Source organism: Stigmatopora argus, chromosome 3 (genome assembly GCF_051989625.1).
Source record: "Stigmatopora argus isolate UIUO_Sarg chromosome 3, RoL_Sarg_1.0, whole genome shotgun sequence".
Taxonomy (NCBI): Eukaryota; Metazoa; Chordata; class Actinopteri; order Syngnathiformes; family Syngnathidae; genus Stigmatopora; species Stigmatopora argus.
This window is the reverse complement of record NC_135389.1, coordinates 9,350,938-9,378,871: the sequence shown is the minus strand read 5'-3', so window position 1 is coordinate 9,378,871 and position 27,934 is coordinate 9,350,938. Positions and strand designations below refer to the sequence as shown.

General features: G+C 40.4%; 2 protein-coding genes across 2 annotated transcripts; one reads left to right on the top strand and one right to left on the bottom strand.

Moving 5' to 3' along the window:
* Positions 1-336: 336 nt before the first annotated feature.
* Positions 337-27,639, bottom strand: tdrd12 (tudor domain containing 12). The gene is made up of 35 exons (XM_077597099.1): positions 27,519-27,639; positions 27,259-27,314; positions 22,332-22,502; positions 22,127-22,257; positions 20,854-20,970; positions 20,728-20,783; positions 20,573-20,658; positions 19,582-19,750; positions 19,462-19,514; positions 19,170-19,237; positions 19,028-19,093; positions 18,910-18,961; positions 18,120-18,220; positions 17,908-17,970; positions 17,103-17,166; positions 16,897-17,004; positions 16,554-16,736; positions 16,329-16,482; positions 15,736-15,863; positions 15,365-15,556; positions 15,168-15,296; positions 14,238-14,355; positions 13,701-13,840; positions 13,390-13,619; positions 13,112-13,193; positions 12,408-12,589; positions 10,833-11,034; positions 10,409-10,501; positions 9,393-9,547; positions 8,958-9,025; positions 8,794-8,866; positions 7,725-7,838; positions 7,210-7,363; positions 7,062-7,128; positions 337-1,626 (listed from the first exon to the last, which is right to left on the bottom strand). Exons 2-35 carry the CDS (start codon positions 27,280-27,282, stop codon positions 1,544-1,546), a joined length of 3,876 nt encoding a protein of 1,291 aa, XP_077453225.1. The 5' UTR covers positions 27,283-27,314; positions 27,519-27,639; the 3' UTR covers positions 337-1,543.
* Positions 6,083-6,811, top strand: LOC144071742 (metallothionein B). The gene is made up of 3 exons (XM_077597114.1): positions 6,083-6,207; positions 6,286-6,351; positions 6,451-6,811. Exons 1-3 carry the CDS (start codon positions 6,183-6,185, stop codon positions 6,540-6,542), a joined length of 183 nt encoding a protein of 60 aa, XP_077453240.1. The 5' UTR covers positions 6,083-6,182; the 3' UTR covers positions 6,543-6,811.
* Positions 27,640-27,934: the final 295 nt, after the last annotated feature.

Below are 27,934 nucleotides of genomic sequence, written 5' to 3'. Positions count from 1 at the left end.
GCAATGAAGATCGGTGAAGGACGCTTAAATTGTTGTTGGGTCAGCGGATGGCTATCAAGCATATTGTTTTAATTTGTGACGCTAGTTTGACGCTAGGTTTGCTTGATTATGGAATTGTTTTGTTTCTTGCTTACGCAAATGGAATCGATAACCTTGTAATTGTTTTGATTTAAAGCCTTAAATGGGCAGGACATAATGCCGCTCTTTAGAATAATCTTGGGGGGGCGAGCTGCCGGATGTATTCTCTTCTTGCAAGAATTAAATGTGATGTGACTACAGATGCCTTTTTTATTGAAAGCTGAATTGGAAAAACCTAAGGATAAACCTACAATTGGATGAACCTAACAGAGTCCCTTTATTGAACAAACAATAACACAATAAAAATAAAGATATAGGCACATTTTTAACTCAAAGGCATTGGCAGCAACCAATATGCATTCAAGGCACAGACTGGATAAATTAAGCTGGTAACAGTCAACTGCACATCACTCATCAGGCTACACACCCTATGCGGTGTAGAATCTAAGGGTAAATAATGCCCAAGTGGCAAAAAATATTACATCCACTTGCTCTGAACCTTTAGGGATCATTATGAAGCAAAATAAAACATGAAATCTGACTAAGCTAACTACAACATCAAAATTTTCTTTGGAGCGAATTAGGCATTTTGCAGAAAGGAATGCTTCTAATCTAACGTGTAAACGTGAGTAACTCATAACATGGACCTACTTCCCTTCGTAAAGGGTGTGCAGACTTTTGGAACCTCTTAATTGGTTTCTTCTAATGTGTAGTCAGTCCTCTCTGCTGATTTTTGCGATATTGAAAAGTGTTATTTTATTAGCACCGCCAGCTGACACTATTCTTCCACTGCCAAGGAAACCAACATTGGTGGCAAAATTGATCTCTGCTCACATGTCAATATTTGTATCAAAGGTGAAAGTTTTACCAGGTTTTTATCTGAATCAAATCAAGTTGATTCTAATTGGAACCGATGGGGGTACCAATAATTATTGAGTCCAACCTGCATTTGTTTTTTGTTTTAAATGATTTTAAAGGGGTATAATACCTGGAGAACAATCAAAATTTAATCAAGTGTTAGTGGTATGGGCGAGTTTTGAAAAGTGTACTTAAATAATATATACACATATACACACATACACACATATACACACGTATACACATACACGTACATTTACAAGGAGACAAACAACCATTCACGCTCACACTCACCTAGGGGCAATTTAGAGTGTCCAATAAGCCTACCATGCATGTTTTTGGAATGCTGGAGGAAACCGGAGTACCTGGAGGAAAACCACACAGGCCCAGGGAGAACATGCAAACTCCACACAGGTGGACATGACCTAGATTTTAAAGCTCCAAGTGATTAATGCGGTACATCAAAACTAAGTTCAATTCCTGAGAGCATTTAAATGCAGTGCATAAATTAATAAATGTGGAAACAACCATTTTCAACACTGACTAGTCACACTATTTGGCCTTAGTGGATGGAGGTTTCCTTGCAGCAGAAAAAGAGCATTAAGCTTCACCATGAGGAGTTGCTGTTGCTGTCGCTGTCTTCATTGACAAAATTGTGTTTTTCACCAGTGTCACACATGAACACGTCACCTGAACAACAAAACAAAGTTATGTGTAGAGAGGTCACATGGCTCAAATAATCCTACGAAATCACACAAAAACACATGCGGCATCTTTCATATTCACAATTAGAGAAAACTCTAACCTTCATGTGATGACTTCCTGAGTGCATTTGGCCCGTTTCAATCTCTTAAATACCCTCGCCACAGTCAACTCATAAAACCTCTGGGGTCGACGCACATGCCAGTATGTGCCGTACACATCATTTTTTAAACCACGCAACTTTGTGATTAAGTAATCCATGTGATTGGGGTACCCATCACGTGAAGGTGCGCAAGTGCATGTACTCTGAATATGTACACAGTCATCAAATTTCTGGTGATAGGCCTTCATCCATTTTTCCACCTGTTTTTTTAAATCACTTGTTCATTTCCATTGATATATTCTTTTCTTATAATGTAATATCTTGTTTGACATGATGTCCACGTAAGGTATACTAGTCATTAATTCATTCATTTTCTGAACCGCTTATTCTCATTGGCATTTTTGTATTTTCTAGAGTGCTGGTTTAAGATTTTTTTAAGCAAAAAAAAATAATTTTAAAAAGTTTTGAGTGTGCCACAAGAATGACTATTTCCCCATTTTAAATGCTCCATGACTGAGCAAATCTCTTCTCACGACAATCACCTGTTGACTGTTTTGCACACGACCACGTATGAGTCAACTGTATGAGTCAATGGGCGCAGCAAATGGTACCGTTATTTGCTTGTGCCGTGTGCAACTCGGTTTTATTATGGCACAAAAATCTTTAGAAATAATAATTAAATCCCAATCTATGTTTTGTTATTCATCACTTTGGTTTTAAGTTCAGGAAAAATGTACAAAAAAAATACTTTTCAAGAGTGGACCTTACAAATAAAAGACTCACTTATTTCAAATACCTGTCTGACTACACAAATGGACAATATTTTTTTTTTATACTGCTGAATTTTTTCTTTTTGATTGTTACATAATTTATCTTAAATGTATTGACAGTGAGAAAGAAAACATTTTTAAATGATTTATTTAATGCTTGTTAATGTTATTTTAACAGCAATTTGATGCCGTTTGGTTCATGAAACTAGACTTTAGCGTGTATTAATTGGAATGAATTCAATCTCATCTCGTATGCCTACCATGCATGTCTTTGGAATGTGGGAGAATACCGGAGTACCCACGCAGGCCCGCGGATCACATGCAAACTCCACACAGGTGGACCGACCTGGATTTGAACCCAGGTACCCTCCCTGTGAGGCCGACGTGCCAACCACTCAACCGCCGGGCCGCCCGAATTCATTCAATGTTAAATAAAACAAAAACCATAAGCCCATTATTGTATGCATGAACACAAATGTTGATGATAGTAGGAAAATTAAAAACTATTTATAGTGTGTTTGTTAAATATAATGTTTATACTTCCCCCAATAAATGCCAGTTATTCTTTGAAAGTCCTCAAGGAGGAAACGTTTTACTTGATTTGTTCAGAATGCACACACATTTTAATCATGAGGTCAGCTGAAAGAATAATTCATGTTTAAAACAAAGTCACATGACTAAGAGCCTTTGTAATCATTCGTAATACGCAATGATGACAATGCAATTTGCACACGGCCCTACTGGTCACTGGACCCTTTAAAACAGGGGTCTCGAACTCAATTTACCTGGGGGCCGCTAGAGGCCGAGTCTGGGTGAGACTGGGCCGCATCAGGATTTCCACAAGAAAAGCACTGACAAAACATTCCAACGTTATCAAATATCTTTATTTTTTAACAAAAAATAATGAATTAAATAAATTAACTTAAAGATGAATAAAAAATAAATCAATCAGTAATACAAAACCAAATAATACTAATGAGCATACAGTAGATATACACTGGCTGGCTAAGTAGAGAAAATGAATTATTTTTATTCCGTTTCAAATGTCTGTATTAACAGCTCTTTAACCTTTAACTTTCTGAACTTGAATGGAACATTGAACATGAAATATTCTGAACACGGCTTCTCTTGCCTACTCCTTGCTGCTAGAGACCTGGCAGCGCTTCTTCTCACATAGTCACATTTGGCTTGAGGGAGGAAGCAGTGGAGACCCTCAGTAGAGCTTGAAGATGCTCATCAGTAAGTCTGGACCTGTACTTGGACTTATTGAAGTTCAAGGTGGAGAAGAGCTTCTCACACAAGTATGTGCTCCCAAAAAGGCACATGGTCCGCTTGAACCTTCGGGAAAGTTCAGGGAAGCTGGGGGTCAATTCTCTCAAAAATTGCCCAAGCTTGTCTGCTTCTCCACTCACCTCCCTGAACTTGGCTTTGAGTGCAGAGTTGCACTGCAGGTCAATGAGCTCCATTTGAAGCTCAGGAGGGGCATCTTGCACATCAAAGGAGAAGGGGTCCGCAAAAATTTGAAATGTGGCTTTGTGTGTCTTGAAGTCTGCAAATCTGTGATCAAATTCCACCTGTAGCTTCGAAATGGCCTTAACATACTTCTCACCACTGAATGGTGTGCCTGCATCCACGAGAGCCTTGCATGCTGGGAAATGGCAAAGGTTTGTCTGAGAGAGCTGGGCTTTCCATAACACAAGTTTAGTGCAGAATGCTCTCACGTTGTCATAGGCAGCACTGACAAGTTGCCCCTGGCCTTGTAGCTTCTTGTTCAGTACATTAAGCTCATGTGTGATATCAACAAGAAAAGCCAAGTCCATGAGCCATTTGGGATCACTTAGCACACGATCAATCAACTCACAAACGGCGTAGCTAGCTTTGACTGCTGCATTACTGTCTTTGGTAGCCTTCTTGAAGAAATCCTGTTGCCTCAGAAGACGTGTTTTAAGACTGGCAACCTGGTTGGCTCTCTCATCTCCCTGGTATTTTTCGTACTCCTCAGCATGTCTCGTAGTACAATTACGTTTCAAATTGTATTCCTTGTGCACCGCAACTTTTTCAGTGTAAATGAGACACGTCGGGGTGCCCCTGTGTTCAACAAAGAAATATTGCACTCCCCACTTTTCTTGAAACTGTCTGTGCTCATCACCGACCTTTCTCTTCACGGCAGGCTTTGAAAGAGACATCTCTGGGGCTCTGTAATATGTTTTTCCACTTGGAATGAGTCTCGGGTTGATCTTTCACATTCAGTCGCGCGGGTTTGTGGCGCATGTGCATTTTCGCTCTCCGTTTCAATCGCGGAGATGGCTACAGACACTGACACAGGCTGGATCACGGATCATAGCGCCTCATTCAGTTGTATGCTGAGAGCAGCGGAGGAGTGTGCGCGCCGAGCGGAGTGATCGGCCTCACGGCTTCTCCTCCGCCCAGCTGATTGGAGGAATGAATGAGTGAGTGAGCGAGGCACTGGACAGCCCGGCCGATGTCCCGCCCTCCAGAGCCGTATACCTCACCGTGATTGGTTCATTCAGCTCCGAACCAAAGTTCCCTCTAATTTTTTGTTGGTCTGAGCAGAAAGACAACCTCCCCGAGCGCACTGAGTACTAGTGTGAGCGACATGATCGGTACTCGGATGATTCGCCTAAAGACGTTTCGCCGACGGACGTTTGACAGACGGGCAGGTCGCCGAATGGACGTTCCACCGAACGTTCATTCGGCCGAACGGAGGTTCCGCCGAAACGGGATTCGAACGCTCGCCCCGCCGGATCGTGTGTGTACAAGTTTTTCAACCTCGGCCCGCGGGCCATATACGGCCCGTTAGGATTTTTAATCCGGCCCGCCGCCGGTGTTGTCCAAATTATAGTAAAAATCAATGTTCGTCTACCATCAATGGCAGTCCGGGAGTAAGCACCCTTGGGCAGGCAGATGTAGCAGAACCGAGCCGTAAAATGACAGCAATCGGGTCAAATCCATCCTAAAACAGCATTTAATGATTAAATACAAATACTGGATGATATCGCGATGGAGGCAAAAAAACATCTATAAACGTCCATTCGCCAAACGGCTCAAAATGCTCTCAAATTCGGTCAAATCCAGCTGAAAACAGCGTTTAATGATTAAATACAAATACTAGTATTTGTATTTAATCATTAAACTAACAAATACTAGTACGACCTGTCCGTCTGTCAAACGTCCGTCGGCGAAACGTCTTTAGGCGAATCATCCGGTCACGACATCATCATTGCTCGCTATCGGCACACCAGTATCACACCTGCCACAAGCAGGTGCATGTCAATGTTCCCTCTAATTTTTCATGTAAAACATGCTGTAAAACAAGAAAAACATGAGTGGACAGAGCTACTGCCACTGGCTGCCACTTAAACGGCGCCATCATGGGGAAAGGGGTAAAAAAAAAAAAAAAAAAAAAAAAAAAAAAAAAAAAAAAAAAAAAAAAAAAAAAAAAAAAAAAAAATTAAAAAAAAAAAATCGATCTTTCATATTAAGACGGGGGCCGCAAATTATCGTCCCGAGGGCCGCAGTTGGCCCGCGGGCCGCAAGTTTGAGACCCCTGCTTTAAAAGCAGCAGCTTCTTGCTCACAATTGACCAACATTCAGTACTACTCTCCGAGTAACTTTGAAGAAAGAAATCTATCACACAACGAGCTTAAAGAATGGACCCCTGCGATTGCTCCAAGAGTGAGTATTACCTAAGCAGCAGCCGTTCTCTTGTCTCACAAGTTTTCAAGTCGGAACTTTACCCTTTTGTTTGGGTAGCTGGAACCTGTAAATGTGCTGGATCGTGTACCTGCACTAACTGCGCCTGCACCACTTGCAAGAAGAGTAAGTCAAATCTTAATCACTAAAGGATTTCTTGGTGGGGATATTTAGAAGCAACTGAGGAGTTTTGTCTAAATTTGATTATGTACCCCCACTCTGCAGGCTGCTGCTGCTGTTGCCCCTCTGGATGCAGCAAATGTGCATCAGGTTGTGTGTGCAGAGGGAAGACATGCGACACTAGCTGCTGTCAATGAGAAGGCTCTGACCTTCTGTCCCATGTTTGGGAGATGGAACTTTTGATTTACTGATTTGCACTTGACATGTTGATGCAATAAATTTGATTTTGATTCATTTAATAAAGGGACAGTACATATTAATCAACAGATACATATTCATGATAATGAACATATATATGTAAATATGTAAGATTATAGCTGAAGGCTAATTTCCATGTCATTGGTTCCAATGTAATAGGTTCTTTCTTCATTAATAAAAATAAATGTTTATCTTAAAGTAAATTCAACACGGTGTAGATCATTTTGTTTTTACTTGTATGCTGGACAGTTCTAAAATGTACAACCTGAGCAGCATCAGACGAGCTATGTAAAAAATTGTCACTGGGAGTGAATGAGTTACTGGATTATGACAAGGTTTGTCATTAGGACTTTAAAATGTAATCTTACCCTTTTCCTATCATTTGTTAAAAATTCTAAACAAATTGTGCTACTTTCAGTTCAGTGTCTTACAAAAAGAAATCATTTCAGTGTTCTTACTATGTGTTGACACACCGTCCTCCTCCTCCTCTTCCAGGTGGTCCATGTCATAATTCACAAAAATATTCTAAGGGAGGGCACAATGAGTTTAATTAAGGCTAAATATATCCAGACTTAAACAAACAGGCTTGAAATCGATTGATTGCACCTTGCTCTTGAGAAGCTTGGGCCAATAGCCCGGCTCACGTTTGAGCAGCGTGAGGACGGGCTCGTTGGACTTCAGCTCCCAGCGGCAGCGATCGGCCAGCACGCCTGCGTGGAGATCCAGATCCACTCCGTAGTGCCGACCATTCACGGTGCCACTGCAAGTTAAAGCTTTTAACGTACTCAGTGTATTCTGAGGCCGAGGCGGTAACCACTGGCCTACTGGGCCACCCTTATATACAAAAAGGATTTCAATTGATTACAATTCACGAGTGTAACACAAAAGAGAAGATTCTAATGACAAAGTATGCTTAAAGTAGTACAACTCAAATAATCCAGTAGATGGCTCAAGTGATAATGCAACAACACACAAGCAGATGTGCCCCATGCTCCTTATGGCGTGTTTGTCTCCTTTAAACAAAGTGAGCCTTGCTAAACATGTAGCTGCTGCCTTCAGTATACAGAGCCCTGGCCAAAAGGGATCAGGAGCTGCCCAGTGACAACTGAAGCACAACAGACCTGTAAACCACGCGGTCGGCGCAGAAGTCGCAGCGTTGGATCTCTGGATTCTTCAGTTTGAGCCTGACGTTCAAAGATGTGGACGTCTGGTACCAGCAGACCTGAGGGTGCAGACTGTCGCATGGTAGGGTAAAGACTAAGCGAGATAGCTCAAGATACTGCAAAGGCATATTGCCGCTAAATGATCTTAAAAAAAAATCTAGATCACGAAAATACATTTACTATAAAACAGCTCATCTCATGTCAGAACTTGTAACTCGGATGATTCACAATGCACTCATGTTACCGAATTCTTACGGTTTACAGTGCAGTTGAATCAAAATGGTGGAAGCCGTAGCGATGGTGTGAATTTCGAGGCATTGCTTAAAAAAAAATTAAGTGACAAATTCTTTTGGACTTTAGGGAGACTGCCCGGGGTCCCGGAGTTAGCGTTGCGTTTCAGGGGTGGTTGGCAGCTCTGTGACCATACCAGGGGCACAAGGCCCCAGACAACATAGCTCCAAGGATCACTGGGACACACAATCCCCACCACCACAATAAGGTGATGACAGCTAAAATTTGATATTTTAATGTGAATAGATTTCACGATTCGCATTATATTTTCTCAATCAATTCTTCCCGTTAAACCAAAATTTACATTGGCAGATTCTTTGAGCAACCATTTTTTTCCTCATGGTCATTCATAAAAAAGCGGATCCATCAATACTTCTGTGCATGCGCCCAAGCAATATAGTGCTAGCGTTTTAAGGGATTTTTCACTTAAGCGGGTGGCGGCAATGAGAGTCCTAGGGCAACCGCAGTCCCCTTCGTGGTGATGCAGCCCCATTTAGGAAGGTGGATCAGCGAGCCAAACATCCTCATCCAACCCCCATATATAAATGAATTGGTTTTCATTGTAAATCCACTACTTTTTTTGTTTTAATTGTTCAAACTATTGCATGAGAAAGGAGTTCAAAATTGCACGGACATCATGAAAAAAGGTTCAATATAACCAATAGGAACAACTAATCAACAAAAATCTGCTCAGGCGTCATCTAAATACCATTATTACTAACTAAATATTTGATACCTCTTTGTTATGTGACCATCTCTGTGGCATCTGTTGAGCAGTTGGTTGCTTTGTTCATCTCCAGCAGGAACACCTCAACACATTACAAAACAAAAAAACCTAATCAAAGCACCATTTCAGACAGTTTAGAGAGCAATGACATCCTCCATTTTGTTGATTTTTACCATTTAGGTCATTGTTATCATCAGGTGTCTGGTTGACTGTTGTTTCATCAGGATGAATTTCAGTTTTGCTGCAGAATCCAAAAAGATTCAGTGACTGATCAATTTTTTTTTAAATCTATATCACTGAGCCTTAACTAGAGGAGACAATCGGGGTAGCAGGCATTTCTGGAGCTACAAATTAAGAATTGAAACGATCTTGAAGATTTCTGCAAAAAAACTCGACAAATAAATAGTGACAAAAAAGTTTTTAAAAAAAAGTCATAAATTGTCATGTATGGTTAATATCAGTCTGTGAAACCATAGAGAGGAGAAGCTTAAAATATAGGCGATTCTAGTTTAATTCATTATTTTTATATTAGTGTATATAGTTTTCTCCAGCCAATGTATTTCAAGTGCCCTACCCAAATGTCACCTCTGGATTCCTAAATTCCATACCTGCACGCAGAATTGGTTGCTTCTTCCTGACTCAGCATCTTCAATTGGTCCAGGTGATCTAGATTTCGTTCTGCCATGCCAGTGTTCATAATGATCGTGGGAACATCGTACTCGCTGATCACAGTCTTCATATCAGGCAACAGAGTCTCACGAACCTCCAAGACATGAAACAGGGTGGTTTTAGTCGATGGCCAAACTAGAGATCGACCGGTATGGGTTTTTCAGACCAGATACCAATTATTAGTTAAACAAGGCTGATAACCGATATTTGGAGCCGATGTTTATTTGCAGTAAAACTGTAAAAATTGGTGTAAAACAAAATGAACATTGCAAGAAAATATAATGTAAGTGGGTTGATATACTAAAGACATGACGAAGCCAAAATGATCTATTCTACCCATATAATTATTAAATATACTGAGGATTCTTACAACTTATGTATTGCATAACCAACAATATAAAATTCTACTTTATTTGTATAACGTTGCATTTGTATGTGCGTGCTTGTGTGTTAGCACACCGGTGCTGTGAGAGAGAGCTGTTTTGCTACTCTAAACTCCGAAAATGTTTATTGTTTACTGCGTGTGTGGGTGGGTGTTTCCAAGTTTGGAGGGAGGGCAGCTGAGACGCATCTCATTACCAACAACGGGGCCAAATTGAATCATAGTTGTGGCAAGCAGCTTGGGCACGTCGTTTATGATAGGTGTGGCTGTGAATTGAGCATGAGACAGCAGGCAGGAGAGCGACAAGAGAAGCGTGGCTGCATCTGAGCCGAAATAACCCAGTTTGAAATTGTTTTTTCCAAATAGGATTAAAAAAGGCAGTTACTGATATACGTCAAATTGCCAAATATCGGCCCAACCAATAATCAGTCGATCAATAGGCTAAACAATAATTCAATATTGTCATCCTAATTAAATAATGGACCCCAAGCCTCCAGATGAGATGTTATACAGGAATGACGGCTAGGAGGCCACTATGCAAAGATGCTAATTATATAGTCTGGCAAAACATACCATCATATCCAGAAAGACGGTGTTGCCCAGACTGAGGACGGCTCTAGCTCGGTGTTTGACACCTCGTATTTTCTGGTAGACAGCTCTGGTTACCTAAAGTTGTTCAAACAGTTTCATTTTCCAAGGCAAAAAAAAGCAGTGACCTTCAAAACCACCAAGACGGACCAGCTTATGGCAATGGGCCCTTTAAAAGACTGCATCTAAAATCCAAATAATTTAGGAAATCACCCTTAGGGGAACGTTTGGGAGGGTGCAATATTCATGAGCATATGATACTCAGGAAAAAAAAATTCTTGACCAAAGTTTTTGGGATACATTGAAGAGAATTATTGTAGTGTGTGTGAATTATCATTTTCTCATACAATAAACCTTGCCTTATTCATGAATAAATTATCTGAATTGGTAGTTTGAGCAAAAACACTACCTTGGGATGCCATTGAAGCTCTGCATCACCGGGCTTCACATGGCACAATATTATTTCTGCCCCCTGGCCAGGTAAAGACTGGAACTCCTCTGGGAGTCGTAGGAGCTGCTGGGATTTTATATCTTGCTCTTTCCCAATGTCAATAAAGCAAACTCCGAAAAATAGGGAGCCTTCGGTGTCTGGGACAGTTAGGACCTTCACCCTGTAGAAGGAGTAGAAACTCTGCTCACAATAATAAAGAATGTAAACATCAACAATATTGCGAATTACGTTTCACACCCTCACAAAATAAACTTGATTTCTCAAATACAGTGGTACCACTACATACGAAAGCTCTACCTACGAGATGCTCGAGAGACCATTGAGCAAATAATTCGCTCTAGCTACGAGAAAAATTTCGAGATGCGAGAAAGCCAGGTGGCCATGACATGAGGCTGTTTATCATTGTAGCGCACGGTCTTTTTTCGCCGCATCTCTTTCGTGTATAACGGATATCTACGAGCACTGGAACGATTTCTTCAGACGAGTTTCTCCTACACATGGACCAGAAAACGCACAACGCGCATGCGTGGGCAAAAAGAGGGCTTTCTGGGTAATGAAGTATACTCGTGCACACAACATCGATAGGCAATGGCACCCTTTCTCACAATAAAACTTCATTACCCACAATCAATACGTGGGTAGGCTGAGCTGTTGCATTTTTTCCTTCCTTTGCCTGTTAGCTCCCGCGATCGCTCATTCAAGACTACTTCTCGTTGGCAAGTGGTCGTGGGTTATCCTATTGTGAGGACATTTGTGTGCATCATTTTCGGAATATTTTGAAGGGAATGCAACAGCAAACAGCCCATCGATAGCGAACGTGAGGGTGGAGGCGTGGCAAACAGCTAACCGGCCAGAGAAGAAAGGTAAAACAAATTAAAACAAAATTAGAATTCAGTTTTGTGTAAAGTTACATTAAACGTAAGTTTGAGTGTGTCTGTATATATTAATCCAAGTTAATTTGAATTTGTTTGTTCGGTTACGAGTGTGTTGCCGTGCTCGCATCAACAGAATCCCCCAACTTCCCACCTTTTGCCTATCCTTGTTGCCTCTGTTGATAGAATTTTGTATCAAAGTTCTTTCAAATCATTTGTGCTTACATGTGGGCATTAAACATACTCCCCAGTTTACCTACAACAAAAAATTCATTTTGTTCATGTTATACATTGTTACAGTGCATTTCTGCCCGTATTCTCGCTCCTCCTGCTCAGCTGGCTCTCACTTTTGCTACATTCCTGCACTTCAACACTCATGGTAAGGATTACTATTGCATACCTGTCAACCTCTGCCGATAACTGCCCTTATAAATGATTATGATTCCCCTTACAAACCCCCCAAAAAACTTACAAACACCGTACGAGTCGTACGGTGTTTGTAAGGTTTTTTGGGGGTTTGTAAGGGGAATCATAATCATTTATAAGGGCAGTTATCGGCAGAGGTTGACAGGTATGCTATTGTAACCATAATGGAGCCAGGAATTAAAACAACCCCATGATTGGTGTACGATCTGGTTTCATAATGTGTGGGGAGGAAGACCTGTGGAAGCTGCTGTCTTCCTCAACAGCATACAAGCCTCCTTGTAGCACCTCATCAGGACACGGTGTGTAGTCAGCATAGTAAGATGCCATGCCAGCCGCCATGTTGTCAAACGCGGCGTTTTCCTTCGGGATTATACGACCATAAAAGACGGATGCTGTCTTGACGTAGAGAGGCAACACCTGCACACAAGTTAAGAATTATCTATGCTGCTCATTGTCCTTTTAAGTCTTTTCTAACAGTACTCTGCCATTTTGGTGAAGCACCCCAGTGCAAGCTCAATATTGCAAGCATTTGTAATTCAAGTGCCTGTGTTGTATTACGATTATTTACAGCAGGCCTCAGTCCTTTTTATCCTCAACCAAAAGCGTCAGGTTTGGCATTTTATTTGATTAACAAATTTTGTACTTGGCGCCTATATTTTTTGCCTTATACGAGGAGATGCTTCTGCAAAAGAGTTTAACTGATTGATAGGTTAGTCCTTCAATCATGACAAGCAATGCATACCTATCATGCACGCCAATATTTTCTTTTCTAAATTAATTTATAATTTATTTTTAAGCCAAAGATATAAAATGAAAAACACTTAGTCAGGCATGTTTTAATATGACCTGTCAAGTCCCTAGCCTGAGTCGAGTGTTGACTGACAAGTCATAAAAAACACGTGGAAATGACTCAAGTAAGTATTGATGAGTCATGTTCACCTCTATGAGTCCAGAAGCAGGAAGATCGGACTGATCCAGCTGTGCAATTATTCTGTGGCGGCCTGAACACTTAGTGCTGAACCTGTAAAACAAAGCAAACTATTTAAAACAATACTATAGTAGTTACTTTTTATAAAACCTACAGTAAAAGATGGGAAAAAAGGTTTTGGAGAGGTAATACTGCAGGGGTGCGTGCCACCATATTCCCTGGTAACTCAAATAATTGTATGACCGGTAAGCAACTATTTTCTATCTTATGTCATCTGGTGCCTTTAAACCTGCACACTCCAAAGCTTTTCAATTGGAGACATAGTGGCCGCTTGGTCTTGTGCTCCTCTCGGGTGGCGTCGGTGGCCTCTGCGAAAGACAGCAGCTCTGAGGGCAAGACAGCTTGGCTTCGACGGAGGTAGCGCACTAGGCCACCGACGTGCAGAGCGTTCTCCTCAGAGACCAGTAGCAAGGATCTGCAGAGAGTAGTAACTCTTGCTGCTGAGACCAGGCAAGGTGGCTGGAAATGGTGTGCAGAGATAGAATTAGTAATCGTAAACTCCATACGAACCGACCCACAACACCAGGTCACTTGTCTTACTGTGTCTGTAAGCTTTCTGTAGTGGCTGCTCATGCACAAGAGTCGTGCTCCAAACATTTTGAGTGAACTAGGGAAACTGAAGTGGACCACACAGGTGGCATCTGTGAGCTCCAAAGACTTCAGGCACTCACTCGTAGTGACTAAAAAATAAAAGAAATGCAAAACATCTGAATCCCCCTTTCAGCTTATAGCTGTCATTAGGACACGTATAAAACATCTTAGGGTCTGTCTAGCTATTGATGCTTAAAGTTGAAAAATGTTTCTAAATTTTGTGGCGATGACATCTACATTAATCTATTTTCATTAGTTAAAATGAATTACGAATAAATTAAAATTGTATCTATACTTTCCTAAAAAATTATAAGGACCACAAAAATCTTACAGTTCAAGAATAACAACATTAAATCGTCTTTCTGAGACAATTTCAGCTATTCAAATCATAGACTAATAATGGGATAAAAATTCAATACAAACATAAGTGATGAGTTTACTGAAGGAGGTAAGACTGTCTTTTCATAAATGTGATTTTGTTCTCACCCAGAATGATGCATGTGCCAGAGCCTATGCTTTTGGACCACTGCTGGAGCACAAAGTCAAACTTGTGCAATAAATGCTTGTGAGCCTTCAGGCAAAAGACTGATTTACTGCACACGGCCTTAAAAAGAGATGACACCATGAAATTAAATTTTGACACAAAAATCAGATATCCACGAGCGCCAACATTCTTTAAGCAAAGTTTTCCTCCTTGTTTTTTTTTGTTTAAAGCGCTTTCAGATTTACTATATTTCTCCTGGAAACAAAAAAGGCCTCGGAAATATATCACCACAACTCTGTCCGCCAGGTTTTATTAGTTAAGAAATGTCTGCGACAACCACTCTTTTAAACAAGTTTAGGGGATGAAAAGTAAATTGGTGAGGATACTTTAGGGTCATCGTTCTGATCGACATATTTTGTTTATTTTTTGGGTGGGGAAAGTCAATTAAAAAATTAAATCTTTGTTCCAAAGCAAAAATACAAAAGCTCAGCATCGATTGTAGCGCAGGGAATTTGAATTGTAACTCGTAACTCACGGTGAGTAAAATAAAATGTAGTTTAGTACAAATATATTTTTATTCCAGGTAACATATTTATAGTTTACCTTGGGTGGCCATTATAACTGCAAACCAATATAAATGTGAAATAACAATATGACATTACATATAGTATACATACAGCATTAATAGAATAGTTTTTTTAAATCGGAAACTTAAAAAAACTTTTTCTTCAACAGTTTCTATTTTTAATGTTGATTTGTTAGGGGAAAAAATATTGCATTTAAACATTTGACGGAGATTGTTTGACTTTATGGGCCAAATAAAATCTAACTGGACCTGTGTCAAGTTTAAAATTGGTTGCCACTAAATATATGAATTCCAATAAGATCTAACACATCTCCAACCTGGGTTCACACTTGTGATTATTACTCACCTTGAATACGTCTTCAACCTCTTCATCAGAATTGCAGATTATGAGAGTTTTCTGTTTTGTGTCTGGACTGAAATCTAGAGCACTCAAGAGGGTGGCGATCTTGTTGGTCTCCAAGGTCATGCAGACAACCTGCGACAAGAAGATGGTAGAACCATTGTCACAGGATCACCTGTGAGAAAAGGTTCCTTTGCAGTGACCTGATGAACATTTCCATAGAGTGCAGCTTCTTCAGGGGCTGCTATGACAACGTAAGCATGCGGCATGTGATCAGCCACTAAAGCCTCCATGTGGCTCGTCCACCGCTTGGCCACGGCAACCAGCTGCTGCGAAGAGGAGGACATTTCTGGGCGGGAGATGATCTTTTTAAAATGCTGCAAAATTTTCTCCATCTGACAAGAGGGGGAAAAAAATCTGTTTCACATCATTTCAGATCAAACATTTCCCAGTACTATTGTAAAAAAATCATTCAACAGCAGGGTTATCAACATTTTGGATAGTTTAATCCCTAGGTATTACTGGTTTGATATACACATTACATGACATACATTAAACTTTGCCAACGTGTCACCTGGTTTGGAGCCAGTGTAAATAGCTGGTCGGCTTCATCTAGCACAAGGTGGCCCAAACGCAGGAATTGAAAGCAGTGAAACGAAAGGAGACGCAACAAGCTGAATGGCGTGGTCACTAACAGGAGGCCTGCAAAAGAAGAGCAAGGTAAAGTCATCAAGGCTTGCCATCTGTCCAAAGATACTTTTTGGGTCCAAGGCTTTGGTGGTAAGGCCTAGGATATTCAGCCTCCTGTTCTCAGACTTTACTATGAAAAAAAAATTGGATAAGGAATCCAAAACGGATCTAAATTTTCTATAGCAGGACAGTTTTTTTCTCCAGTTAAAAAAACCCTGAAAAAATACTGCAGTCACGGCTGTTTCTTTCATTTTCAATGTACATGTGTAAATATGGTTGAATACTGTTTTAAACAATCACAAACATTAAATATATATAGTACGTATATATCAGCAATTTTAACAAAAACTTAGTTCAAAACCATGTCGCGACAGAGATAACGAGACCAATTTGACATTTAACACCCACAATTAGTTGACAACAGGTGTCAGACCTAAAACATTAAAAATTGTGTTGCCCCACATTCTATTAGCTTACAGTCTTTTGGTATCTTAAAGCCTTTCGCTTCGTCGTTGCCAGAACCCAGCAGCACACTGGTTGGCTTGAATTTTTGGAAAACGTTGCTTTCCTCCAGCAGGTCACACACCAACTGCACTTTCTCCCAGCCAGGACACAGCAGAACCGCTACAGGCTGCAAGCCGACATAACACAATCTGGTTGGTTTAATTCTTGGCAAAATGGTGTTTGCAAATGTGTGCTCACGCCCGTTCTGGAGGAAGAGATGGAAAAGATGGTGCTGAGCAGGATGTGGCTGAGGAAGGGGACCAAGTAGCTTTGGGGCTGGTCACTGGTGTGCGAAATCAGCAAAGTGTTGTTACCATGTGCAATAGAGGGCCAGCTGAAACGGTCCACTCGAGAGAGGCTGAATTGCTTCCTCTGCAACATCTTAAGACATAGCAACAATATTAAAGGTGAGAAGTAGATTTTTTGTGTGTGTTGACACAGCTTCCTTTTCGAGGAACTTTAATTTTTCATGAACTATTTATGAGCAAAGTGTCTAAATGTCAGCTATCACACAATAAAAGATCCTTTTAAACTTGTCTACCCAACGGAAGGAGTCAGTGATGGGGGCGTCGTCCAAGTTTGAGCATGACTCAGTCGGGAGGACTGAGTCGACCAGAATGTTCCCCGTCTTTGGAACACGAGGAACAACCTGACAACAAATCAACATTTCATTGTGATCCAATGAGGTAAAGTGTACATGGAAACATGGCAAGTAGTAACATGATTGACAAATAAAAGCAGGTTTACCAAGTGACTATTATCATCCTGTGAATGTAATTGCAAAGGTTGGGGATTCAGCAACTCCAGAAGTCTATGAGCAATAATCAGAAGCAAAAATGTTCTGTAACATAATGTAAAATTAAATAATAATAATAATGGCAAATAATGGCATTGAGAATATGACGTTCTTGGGCTGTCCCAATTAAGCTTTTTTCTGATCAGATCTTTTCATGCTTTGCCAACCCAGATTGTTATATATTTCTAACTGTAAAATAAATACAAAAAATAAATAAATAATGCAACCAGTATTACACATGTCCATTTTAGTTTGGTTTACAGAGAAAAAAAACTGTATGGCAACAAACTTTCCTTGCCAGCTAGGTTATAAAAATACATTAACTCATTGGATGCCATTGATGACAATAGTTGCCCGAAGCATTGAAACTTGGACAATTGGTAGTGAAAGAGCATTAAAGAGCTACAAGACCTCCCAGTTCAAATGGATCAGACGTCTACTAGTGACAAAATAATTTAAATTCACAGCAGGAGGTTGAAAAGTGCCACTGGATGGTACGTCCATCAATACTTAATGGCATTAAAAGAATAATTAAAAAAACAGTTCGAAATGAAAGGATAATACATAACTCAACTTTAAAGAGAAACAAAAAAAAAAATGTGTGAACTAACTCTGCTGTGAATTGGAAAGGTAGCACTTTCCAGATCAAATGGATTTGTCGTCTATTACCATCAATGACAGCCAACAAATTAAAATCAAAAATTGGCATTTTAATGCTCTTTTTAAAATGAATCGCTGGTAACACTGGAAATATACCTTGCGCATGCCCAGTTGTCGTTGTTCCTCTTCATCACATCCGACTGATCGAGAGCCAGCTCACTGAATTTTTTTTTTTTAGATCAGGGATTCAATATTACTTTTAGTATTCCTGATTTGAATCATTAAAAAACATTTTTCTTTTGTTTAAATGCCAGGCTTGTGCTTCCATGTTGGTGCAGTATCAGATTTGTGTCTAGTGGGCATCTTACGCATCCTCTATTGTCTCGGACGAATGTTGAGGTGAAGAATCTGTCAGCTCTTCGGGTGGACCAGGGGCATCAGTAGGTTCGGAGGGGGGAGATTCAGCCCCCTGAAAGAGCCCAGAATGGTAATTAATGTAGTAGACATTAAGAAATTCTCCAATAAAAAAACTGGGTAAAAAATGTTGGACCGATTTTGTGGATATAATCAACTGTTTTACACTACTAGTTGGTTTTCATGCTTTTATGATGTTTATAAATTTAACAACACTGATAGTACATTTTTAAGCTATATAGGCCTATTATGCAAAAAAACAAAACAAAATTTCCCTGTGTGAACGGATTTAACAAATGTTTCTCTACTCCAAACACAAAAATAAGCAATTAACATAGGGAAAATTTTATTCCGTCTCATGTTTCCCAAATATAAATAAAGCCTTCTGTAGTTCCTGCAACCACTACTGTCCAAAATATCATGTTTGACATTCTTGCCAAATAACCAACTTGGAAAGCTGACAGCTGCATTCTGGTGGACTGAATATTAGGCCTGTTTTTAGAAGGCGATGTATTGTCTCATGAATTATTCCTGATACGCGTTGACATTGTCAATGTATTTTTTAAACCATCCCGAACTGGCTCTGTAAAGTTTGCCTCAAGAAATAAAATTAATCTGTCACATAGAGGTTCTGCTACAGGAGAAAGATGTGAAGACAATATAGTAGTTGTGTTGCTGACATGTACACCATCATTGGCTGCCAATGAGTTAAATGAGTGCCCTAAAGCAGGTTAGGTAACTCACACTTGTCCCGGCCTCCTTCAAGCTGCATCCTGGGTTGAGGAACCTCATCAAGCTATCAAAACAAAAACCATTATGATGCACTGCACACAATGAGGGAAGAGTGTGTGTTATCACTCACCGAAACAAAGTGAGGTGGGAGTTGAACGCGGTAGCCAGGGAGGTATCTGATTCTTCTATGGAGTGCCTGAAATAACATGATGATGTTACTTTGCACTTTTCAAAAATTTTCCTCTACAGCGTTCATGTTAATCAACATTCACCTCTTTGATTGGCTGTTTGGTAACGATTGTCCACCTTTGTCCTTTGTACTGATACCACACTCTGGGTTCTGGGGGTCAGGAGAAAACTGTGAAATGACTAGGGATGGGATGGTACACTTACTCATGATACCATGTACCTTGATATGCCAGGGTTACGCTACAAAAGCTTTAAAAACTTTAAAAACTTTGAAATTACAAATAATTGGAGTACCAGCTGCACAGTGCATACCAGAAGGCATTACACAAACAATAACAGTGCTGTGTTAGTTAGTTTTCGCTAACACACAATGACCTGTGAGGTGGACTTCATTTGATCGCTGGCTGGAAGTCCAGATGGCTGCACCTCTGAGGGTAAAATTAGATTAGATGCACAACCTAATCATTTTGGTAGAAGCTTGACTTTTTTTTTTACCTGGAGGAGCAGCATTTTCCTCTTGTGTTGTGTTTGGGGGCTTCCCATCAGTGGTTTTGCGGCCGTACTTAAAGTGCTGACCATTGATCTGCTCCAGCTTGTTGTTGTTGGACACGTCTTGGCAATAAATAGCAAGTTTCTTGGTTACAAGCTCATCATTCAGACAGATCTGAAACGAATAAAGAGGTGAAAATTTGATTTAGGATGTCCTTTGGAGAATTATTAATAACTACACACAACCTAAAGATAACACAAGAAAAGACAGCATCAGCTACCATAGTACTAGAACTGATTTGATTGTTCATTCACTAAATTAAGTGAGCCTAACCATTGGTGCCAGTTGGAAGTATTAGATATCAGAAAGATACATATGGGTGTGGAATATCACGATGGCGATATCAATACTTATCTAATACTAATACAACTGTGATACTAATAAAAATAATTCGGGCATCAGGACTTTTTTTGGAGTATCAGACAGTATGAAATTTTATCACAAGATTGGATCCAATTGAGTACTGGAATGTGTTTTAAGTATCATAAAGTGTTTTAAATTAAAAAAAAAAACTATGCAAACATGTCTACTGAGTGGGCTAATTTCTCCTTAGACAGGAACAATGGTAACAAATCATTGTGTAATTCTCCTAGGCTAAATTTATACCAAAAATATTATTTAATGGTTACATTAATTTTTGCTATAGTTTTATTGGATGAAAAATTCTCGAATCAGCAAACCTATTTTGGATTTTTAAAAAAAACAATCGGACCAGATGGGAAGTAAAAAAAAAAAAATCAGCATGGGGACATCCCTAAATGCAAGCATTCATTATATCAGGCATTCCATAAATCCAATGTCAAAATTGGGCTACGCTAGACTGTAGTGTTGCTTTGAAATTCATGATTTTATGTAACTGCTTTAAGATTTGAGGGGGCACAAAACTAATTATCTACACAGGCTATAGACTGGATGCTTGCATCCATGTGAGTTGACCTTGATGCCCCCGATGCTCACGTAGAGCTCAACGGCGGTGGAGATGGAGTCCTCCTTTAACAGCAAAGCCTCCGTTTGACTCGATCCTTTGACATGAGATGAGCGTGTGAGTGATGAACAATGACAAATGTGTAGGTGCGTGTCATGAGGCTCACTCTGGAGAAGGTCCCACATGTAAGATGGTACCGAGCTGTCCCAGCAACGAGAGGGCCTGTCAACGAAATAAACATTCATAATAAGTGGGCAGGAAATGATTGGCAAGTGACGGCAGGAGATCTTACGCCAGCTTGGCCAGCTTGTAAAAAGACACTTTCAGTGTCAGGGGCTTGACCCTTGCCAAGTGTAACCTCCTCATCCGGAATGGCAGGTGGAGGAAGTTCTGCTTAATCTGTTGGATTCTCAAAAGAGAACGACGACAACATAAGAGTAAAATTAGCTGCCACACTCAGAACCTCAATGGGATTCCTAGAATCCAAAAGTAAAGTAACAATTGGCAGTGACAAAGGCATATACAGTCATACCTCTACTTACAAAATTAATGGGTTCCAGAACTTTTTTCGTAACTTGAAAATTTCGTAAGTAGAGATGTACTTTATATGTAAATTCTCTAATACGTTCCACAGTCCTCACACAACTACCAAATAAAGCCTTTAAAATTGGTCAAAGTGTCACAATTTTGTATGAAAGATGTGAGGAAGCATATGAAAATGTGCCCTGCGTCGCTGAAATAGTTCCCTCTGCGGCCGTTATAATGGGTGATGTGATACCCGTGCTTGTCTGCCAGATGGCAGCAAGAGCCCGTTCTACCATCGGCAAAAGCCGTCCACTTTGTAATACTACATTTGAGACTTTACGTGTGTGTGCTGTGTGTGTGTGTGCTCATGCTCAGTGTGTGTGTGTGTGTGTGTGCGTGTGTGCTCGTGCTCTGTGTGTGTGCTCGTGTGTGTGTGTGTGTGCTCGTGTGTGTGTGTGTGTGCTCGTGTGTGTGTGTGTGCTCGTGTGTGTGTGCTCGTGTGTGTGCGTGTGTGCGCGTGTGTGCGCGTGCGTGTGCTCGTGCGTGTGCTCGTGCGTGTGCTCGTGCGTGTGCTCGTGCGTGTGCTCGTGCGTGTGCGTGTGTGTAAATATGTGCCACGTTGCATTTGTACGGTTTTTAATCGCCTAATAAGGGGAATTGCAATCATTAATAAGGGGAGCATTTAGCTGAGGTGGACAGGTATGTGAGAGAGAATCTTAAAACATGGGTAGTGATTGTTGTGAGACAGCAAAATGAATTGAATGCTTTTATTGTCATTATATGAGATAGAATGAGTGCGATGAAATGAGAGCCCAGTGCAGGGTAGTATTTTCAAAATAAAATAACGGATGAGGAAATGCATTTACTTTTGGGGGGATTTTTTTTAAACTTGGATCTTTTTTGTATCTCAAGTCACTCATTTGCATATAGAAATTTTGGAACCTGAAAATTTCGTACCTAGAGGCATTCCTAAGTAGAGGTATGACTAGTATGTTTCTTTACAATTTGTGAATAAAACCCACACAATGGTAAGCTCTTACTGGGTCAATGGGACAACCAAAGGTTCTCCATGGTCCAGCGGGTAACACCATGCAAGGCTAGACTTCAAATTGATGGACTCTAGCTTGGCCCTGCACCACATCTTCATCAGAGGGCAGTACACCACAACCACCTAATGCGAGCACACGCATGAGCTCTTAGAGAGCAAACAGGTTCATGCAACACGGCTAAATGAGTGAAGCTTACCTGTCCCACCTCCAAGCAAGAAGGTGTCACCTCACGCACATCTGACTCCGTGGTGACATCATCATAGAAACGGTTCATGATATCAAATAGCTCATCGTATTGTTGGTCATTGATCTCTTCCACACCATTGTGGCCAGACAATCGAGCCCACATACACGACGGATCCAGAAACTATCGTGTTGAAAACAGTGGTGCTCAGTAGACCATAATACATTCAATATAAGATATTTGAAGCACAACGAACAACTTGTTTCTCTTTTTGCAAATATTAACTAGTTCTGAATGTTTTGTATGCAACACATTGTACCAGCCTCAATTCCATCCCACACAGGAATAAGAATCAGAATTGACCTATTTTAATTGGGATAGAAGCACAATAAAATTTAAATGAAACCAGCGTATAAGAAGACAAATGGAAAAAACCATACAGGTCAATATGTACCTCAGTAAATAACAAGCAAACAAATTATTAAAGATTTTAAAAATCTGAATAAAAGTGAAATAATTATCATTTCATCTTCCATTGTCCTGCGAACCTTGTGAGGATAAAAGCGGTACGGACAATGAATGAATCTTCCATTGTGCCCATCAGTCATTTTGAGCAGTGGTCCCCAAACAGAGTATATCCATGCTTTAAGATATTGTGTTTTCATATCTAGAAACCTGCAGTTAAGCAATTTTGGACTAAAAACTGAGAAAATGTTATTATGAAGGCCATATAGTGTTCAAACAAAAAACAAAAACAAACTTTAGTGCTGAAGTAGGTTGCAGAAATAAATGGATATCAATGTACTTTTGTCGATTTTGAGTATTTCCCCAGTGATCTACAAAAAATGGTGTCAAAGTGGCGGCCGGGGGGCCAAATCTGGCCCACCGCATCATTTTGTGCGGCCCGAGAAAGTAAATCATGAGTGCCAACTTTCTGTTTTAGGATCAAATTCAAATGAAGATTATACATGTACATTATATTTCCTGATTTTACCCTATTTAAATCAATAACTGTAATCTTTTAATCCATTTTTTTCTTTTGTGTTTTTGGTGCAAAAAGCATTTTGTAAAATCTAAAATTAAATATATAAATATACTTTCTGTTTTCCACTTTACCATTGAATATAATTTCAAAAAATATTGTTTCCTTTTGTAATGAAAACGGATTAAAAGACATTTTCCCTTACTATACAAAAAGCTAAACATTTAAGAGTTTAAGATCTATGAACAACTGACTATCTAGGGCTTTTAATACAGTTCTTTTAATCTGATTTTTTTTTTTAATATCTAAATATTTTACTTAAAATGGTCCGGCCTACATGTAATCGATTTGACGTTAATGCAGCCCGGGAACCAATCTGAGTTTGACACCCTTACTATAAATCAGGGGTCGGGAACCTTTTTGACAGAGAGAGCTTTAAACAATTCAAAATTTCAAATGTTATTCATTGAGGGCCATACTTGGAATTTAAAAGAAAACATGCATGAAAATGTGTGCATTTTTTTTGTCATTTCGCCACTTTAAAAGTACAAAAAGTCTCAAAAAAAATTATTTTGACAACATTGTTACACTGTTGCTAATCAATGAGAAACAATGTAAGTATGCATGAAGAGTGTAATGAATAAAAAGTAAGACTAAAGTGGCGCAAGAAGTAGTGTCAACGCCACAGTGCCGACGTGACGCTTCCTATTGGTGCGTTCGGGACTCGGTTCTCTCACCAGCGATTTCCATATTTTACATCACAGGTTGGCGGAGAGCCAAATACACCCATCAAAAGGGCCAGATATGGCTCTTGAGCCATAGGTTCCCTACCCCTGCTATAAATAGAGTGGTACCTCGACATACGAGCACCCCGACATACGAGCAAATAATTATCTCGAGATACGAGACAAATTTCGAGATACGAGAAAGCCAGGTGGCCAGGACATGAGAGGCTGTTTATGATTTTAGCGCACTGTCTTTTTTGCCGCATCTCTTTCGTGTATAACAGATATCTACGAGCACTGGGCGGAGCGTTGCATTTATTTCAGTGGTTTTCCCCGTCACTCAGCGCGAATGGCATAGCGATTGCTAGTACGAGGAGTATTTATTACTTCTAAGACTGTTGCTTTAACCAATCAGATTTTGAGTTGGCAATACCACAATGCATTGTCGCAGGCATAGGGATACGTCAATGCCTTGTCGCAGGCGTAGGGATACGTCATCGCTTTCACCAACTATGATTGGCTAGTGATTAGCCAGAGCTACCAAACTGTATTTGGAGGGCGCTGGACAAGCAAATATATTGTTGTGTTGATTTAAAGCCATTTTCAAGACGGACTATGCCAGAAATACGACAGGACAGGCTCGACTTGCAGCATTAGCTTCGATGGTGATATAAAAGAAGGAAGAAAGAAAGGAGCATGGACATTGTGTAGTTAAAAATGATTTTTGGTGAGTAAAATATGGCTATATTCCTAAATAATATTTCAATTGTGGGCCAAGTTCTGATATCTGAAAAGCTCCAGTGTTTGTATTCAATCACTAAATGCTGCTAGGAAGTGGATTTTACCCCATTTTAGTGCAATTTTTGCCATTTCGCCATTGATGTCCATCGCTGTCTTTTCCGGGGAAATCACCCTCCTGGCCTGGTTGTTATGTCTGAGAAGCTCCAGTAGTTGTATTTAATCAATAAATGCTGCTAGGAAGTGGATTGTACCCCATTTTAGTGCAATTTTTGCCATTTCGCGTATGGACGTATCGACGTTCATCGCTGTCTTTTTCCCGGGAAAATGATACTCCGGGCCCGGTTCTGATGTCTAAAAAGCTCCAGTATTTGTATTTAATCAATAAATGCTGTTTTGGGCTGGATTTTACCCCATTTTCGGGCAATGTTTGCCCGTACGCCATTGACGTTCATCGCTGTCTTTTCCCGGGAAAATCACCCCCCGGCCCGGTTGTAATATCTGAAAAGCTCCAATATTTGTATTTAATCATTAAATGCTGCTAGGAAGTGGATTTGACCCGTTGAAGGCGCTACGAGAAAATGCACGGACCGCCACTGCTATTAAACCACTAGTTATGTGTTACTTTGTTAATAGATGGCGAATTAGAAGAAATAATACATTTTTATCCAATATACTGTTTTTGGTGTTTTTCAGAGGGTTGGAACAAATTAATTTGTTTTTAGTTCATTTCAATGGGAAACGTTCGTTCGAGTTACGAGAAGCTCGACATACGAGCTCAGTCCCGGAACGAATTAAGCTCGTATGAAGAGGTACCACTCAATGTTCCCTCTAAACTGCGCGCGTGCGCAATTGCGCACTACTCTCGTCTTCTCTGCGCAGCAGCAATCATATGGCGCGCAGTATTTTTTTTTTACCCCTTTCCCCATGATGGCGCCGTTTAAGGGGCAGCCAGTGGGAGTAGCTCTGTCCACTCTCATGTTTTTCGTGTTTTACAGCATGTTTTACGTGGAAAATTGACATGCATCTGCTTGTGGCTGGTGTGATACTGGTGTGCCCATAGCGAGCAATGATGATGTCGTGACCGGATGATTCGCCTAAAGACGTTTTGCCGACGGACGTTTGACAGACGGACAGGTCGCCGAATGAACGTTCGTTCAAACAGCGTTTAATGATTAAATACAAATACTAGTATTTGTATTTAATCATTAAACGCTGTTTTCAGCTGGATTTGACCGAATTTGAGAGCATTTTGAGCCGTTTGGCGAATGGACGTATATGGACGTTTTTTTGCCTCCATCGCGACATTTTACCGAGGAATTCACTTCCCTGGGCTCGGTTCTAATGTCCAAAGAGCTCCAGTATTTGTATTAAATCATCAAATGCTGTTTTCAGCTGGATTTGACCGAATTTGAGAGCATTTTGAGTCGTTTGGCGAATGGACGAATTTAGACGTTTTTTTGCCTCCATCGCGACATTTTACCGAGGAATTCACTTCCCTGGGCTCGGTTCTAATGTCCAAAGAGCTCCAGTATTTGTATTTAATCATTAAATACTGTTTTAGGATGGATTTGACCCGATTGCTGTCATTTTACGGCTCGGTTCTGCTACATCTGCCCGCCCAAGAGTGCTTATTCCCGGGCTGCCATGCCCGCCCAAGAGTGCTTATTCCCGGGCTGCCATTGATGGTAGACTAACATAGATTTTTACTATAATTTGGACAACGGCGGCGGGCCGGATTAAAAATCCTAACTGGCCGTATATGGCCCGCGGGCCGAGGTTGAAAAACTTGTACACACACGATCCGGGGGCGGGGCGAGCGCGCGAATCCCGTTTCGGCGAAACCTCCGTTCGGCCGAATGGACGTTCGGCGGAACGTCCATTCGGCGATCTGCCCGTCTCTCAAACGTCCGTCGGCGAAACGTCTTTAGGCGAATCATCCGAGTACCAATGATGTCGCTCACACTGGTACTCAGTGCGCTCAGGGAGGTTGTCTTTCTTCCCAGACCAACGAAAAATTAGAGGGAACATTGGTACCACTATAGATTGCTAATAAGAAGAAATAAAATATTTTTTACAATCCAATATCCTGTTATTGGTGTTTTTTTCAGAGGGTTGGAACAAATTAATTTGTTTTTAGTTCATTTCAATGGGAAACGTTCATTCGCGTTACGAGAATATCGACATACGAGCTCAGTCCCGGAATGAATTAAGCTCGTATCTCGAGGTACCACTGTAGTATCAATTTCCTGGGAGGACAGATCCAAAACATGCCACAAGAGAGCAAGCAGGGTTTAAATCACAACAAAAGGGCATATCCGCGGCCGAGACATGCGTTTAAAAAGGCGTTTTCGCAAGTGCCAAATTGAAGTTGTACTTTTTTGTGCAATATAATCTTTGTTGGGAGAAACTTTATAAAATACTATAGTGAGAAAGTATGACAACATAGCCACCAGTAACGTTGACTAGACTCGTTAAATTAGGGCCAACATACCTTCAGATTGAGCAATTTGGACATCTTCGGCCTCGTATAGTAGACAATCGTTTGGTCTTGCCAACCGTAAAAACAGGAAAAATAAATTGTTATTTCACAGTGACTGTACGAACTTCAATTCAGTGCGATTAAGTACAACACAAGAAGAACGCAATGGCCGCTACCCAGAGTTAACATTTTAGGCCGTTCGAAAGGAAAATGTTAACGACATGACACCCACTCGACAAACCACTGTCAATTAGTGTATTGTTAATCATTACCTTGTTGTTGAAGGTCAAATTTGAAGATAATCTTGCCAAACCGTGGAAGATGGAAAGCGATGGAAACGCAAAGCACCTGCGCGACCGTTTACAGTGGTGAAGAATGTTCACTTGATTAGGCTTCAACTTCAAACTTGCATTTGACCTCGATCACTCAATACTGACACCTGCTGGCGTTTTAATTACCATTACAGCCAGGCTTGTTTAGAGTTAAAACTGACACGTTCATTCATGAAATTTTAAGTTAAATTGTTTGAAGTAATGCAAAACTATTTTTCCATAACAATTTCACCACCAAAATAAAGAATATTGCCTTCTGCGTATAAGATTTTTTTAGTTTTTTAAGCAACTCACACACTATTTTTAAATAAACATTGTATTTTAGATTTTTTTTGTAATTATAAATTATTATACAG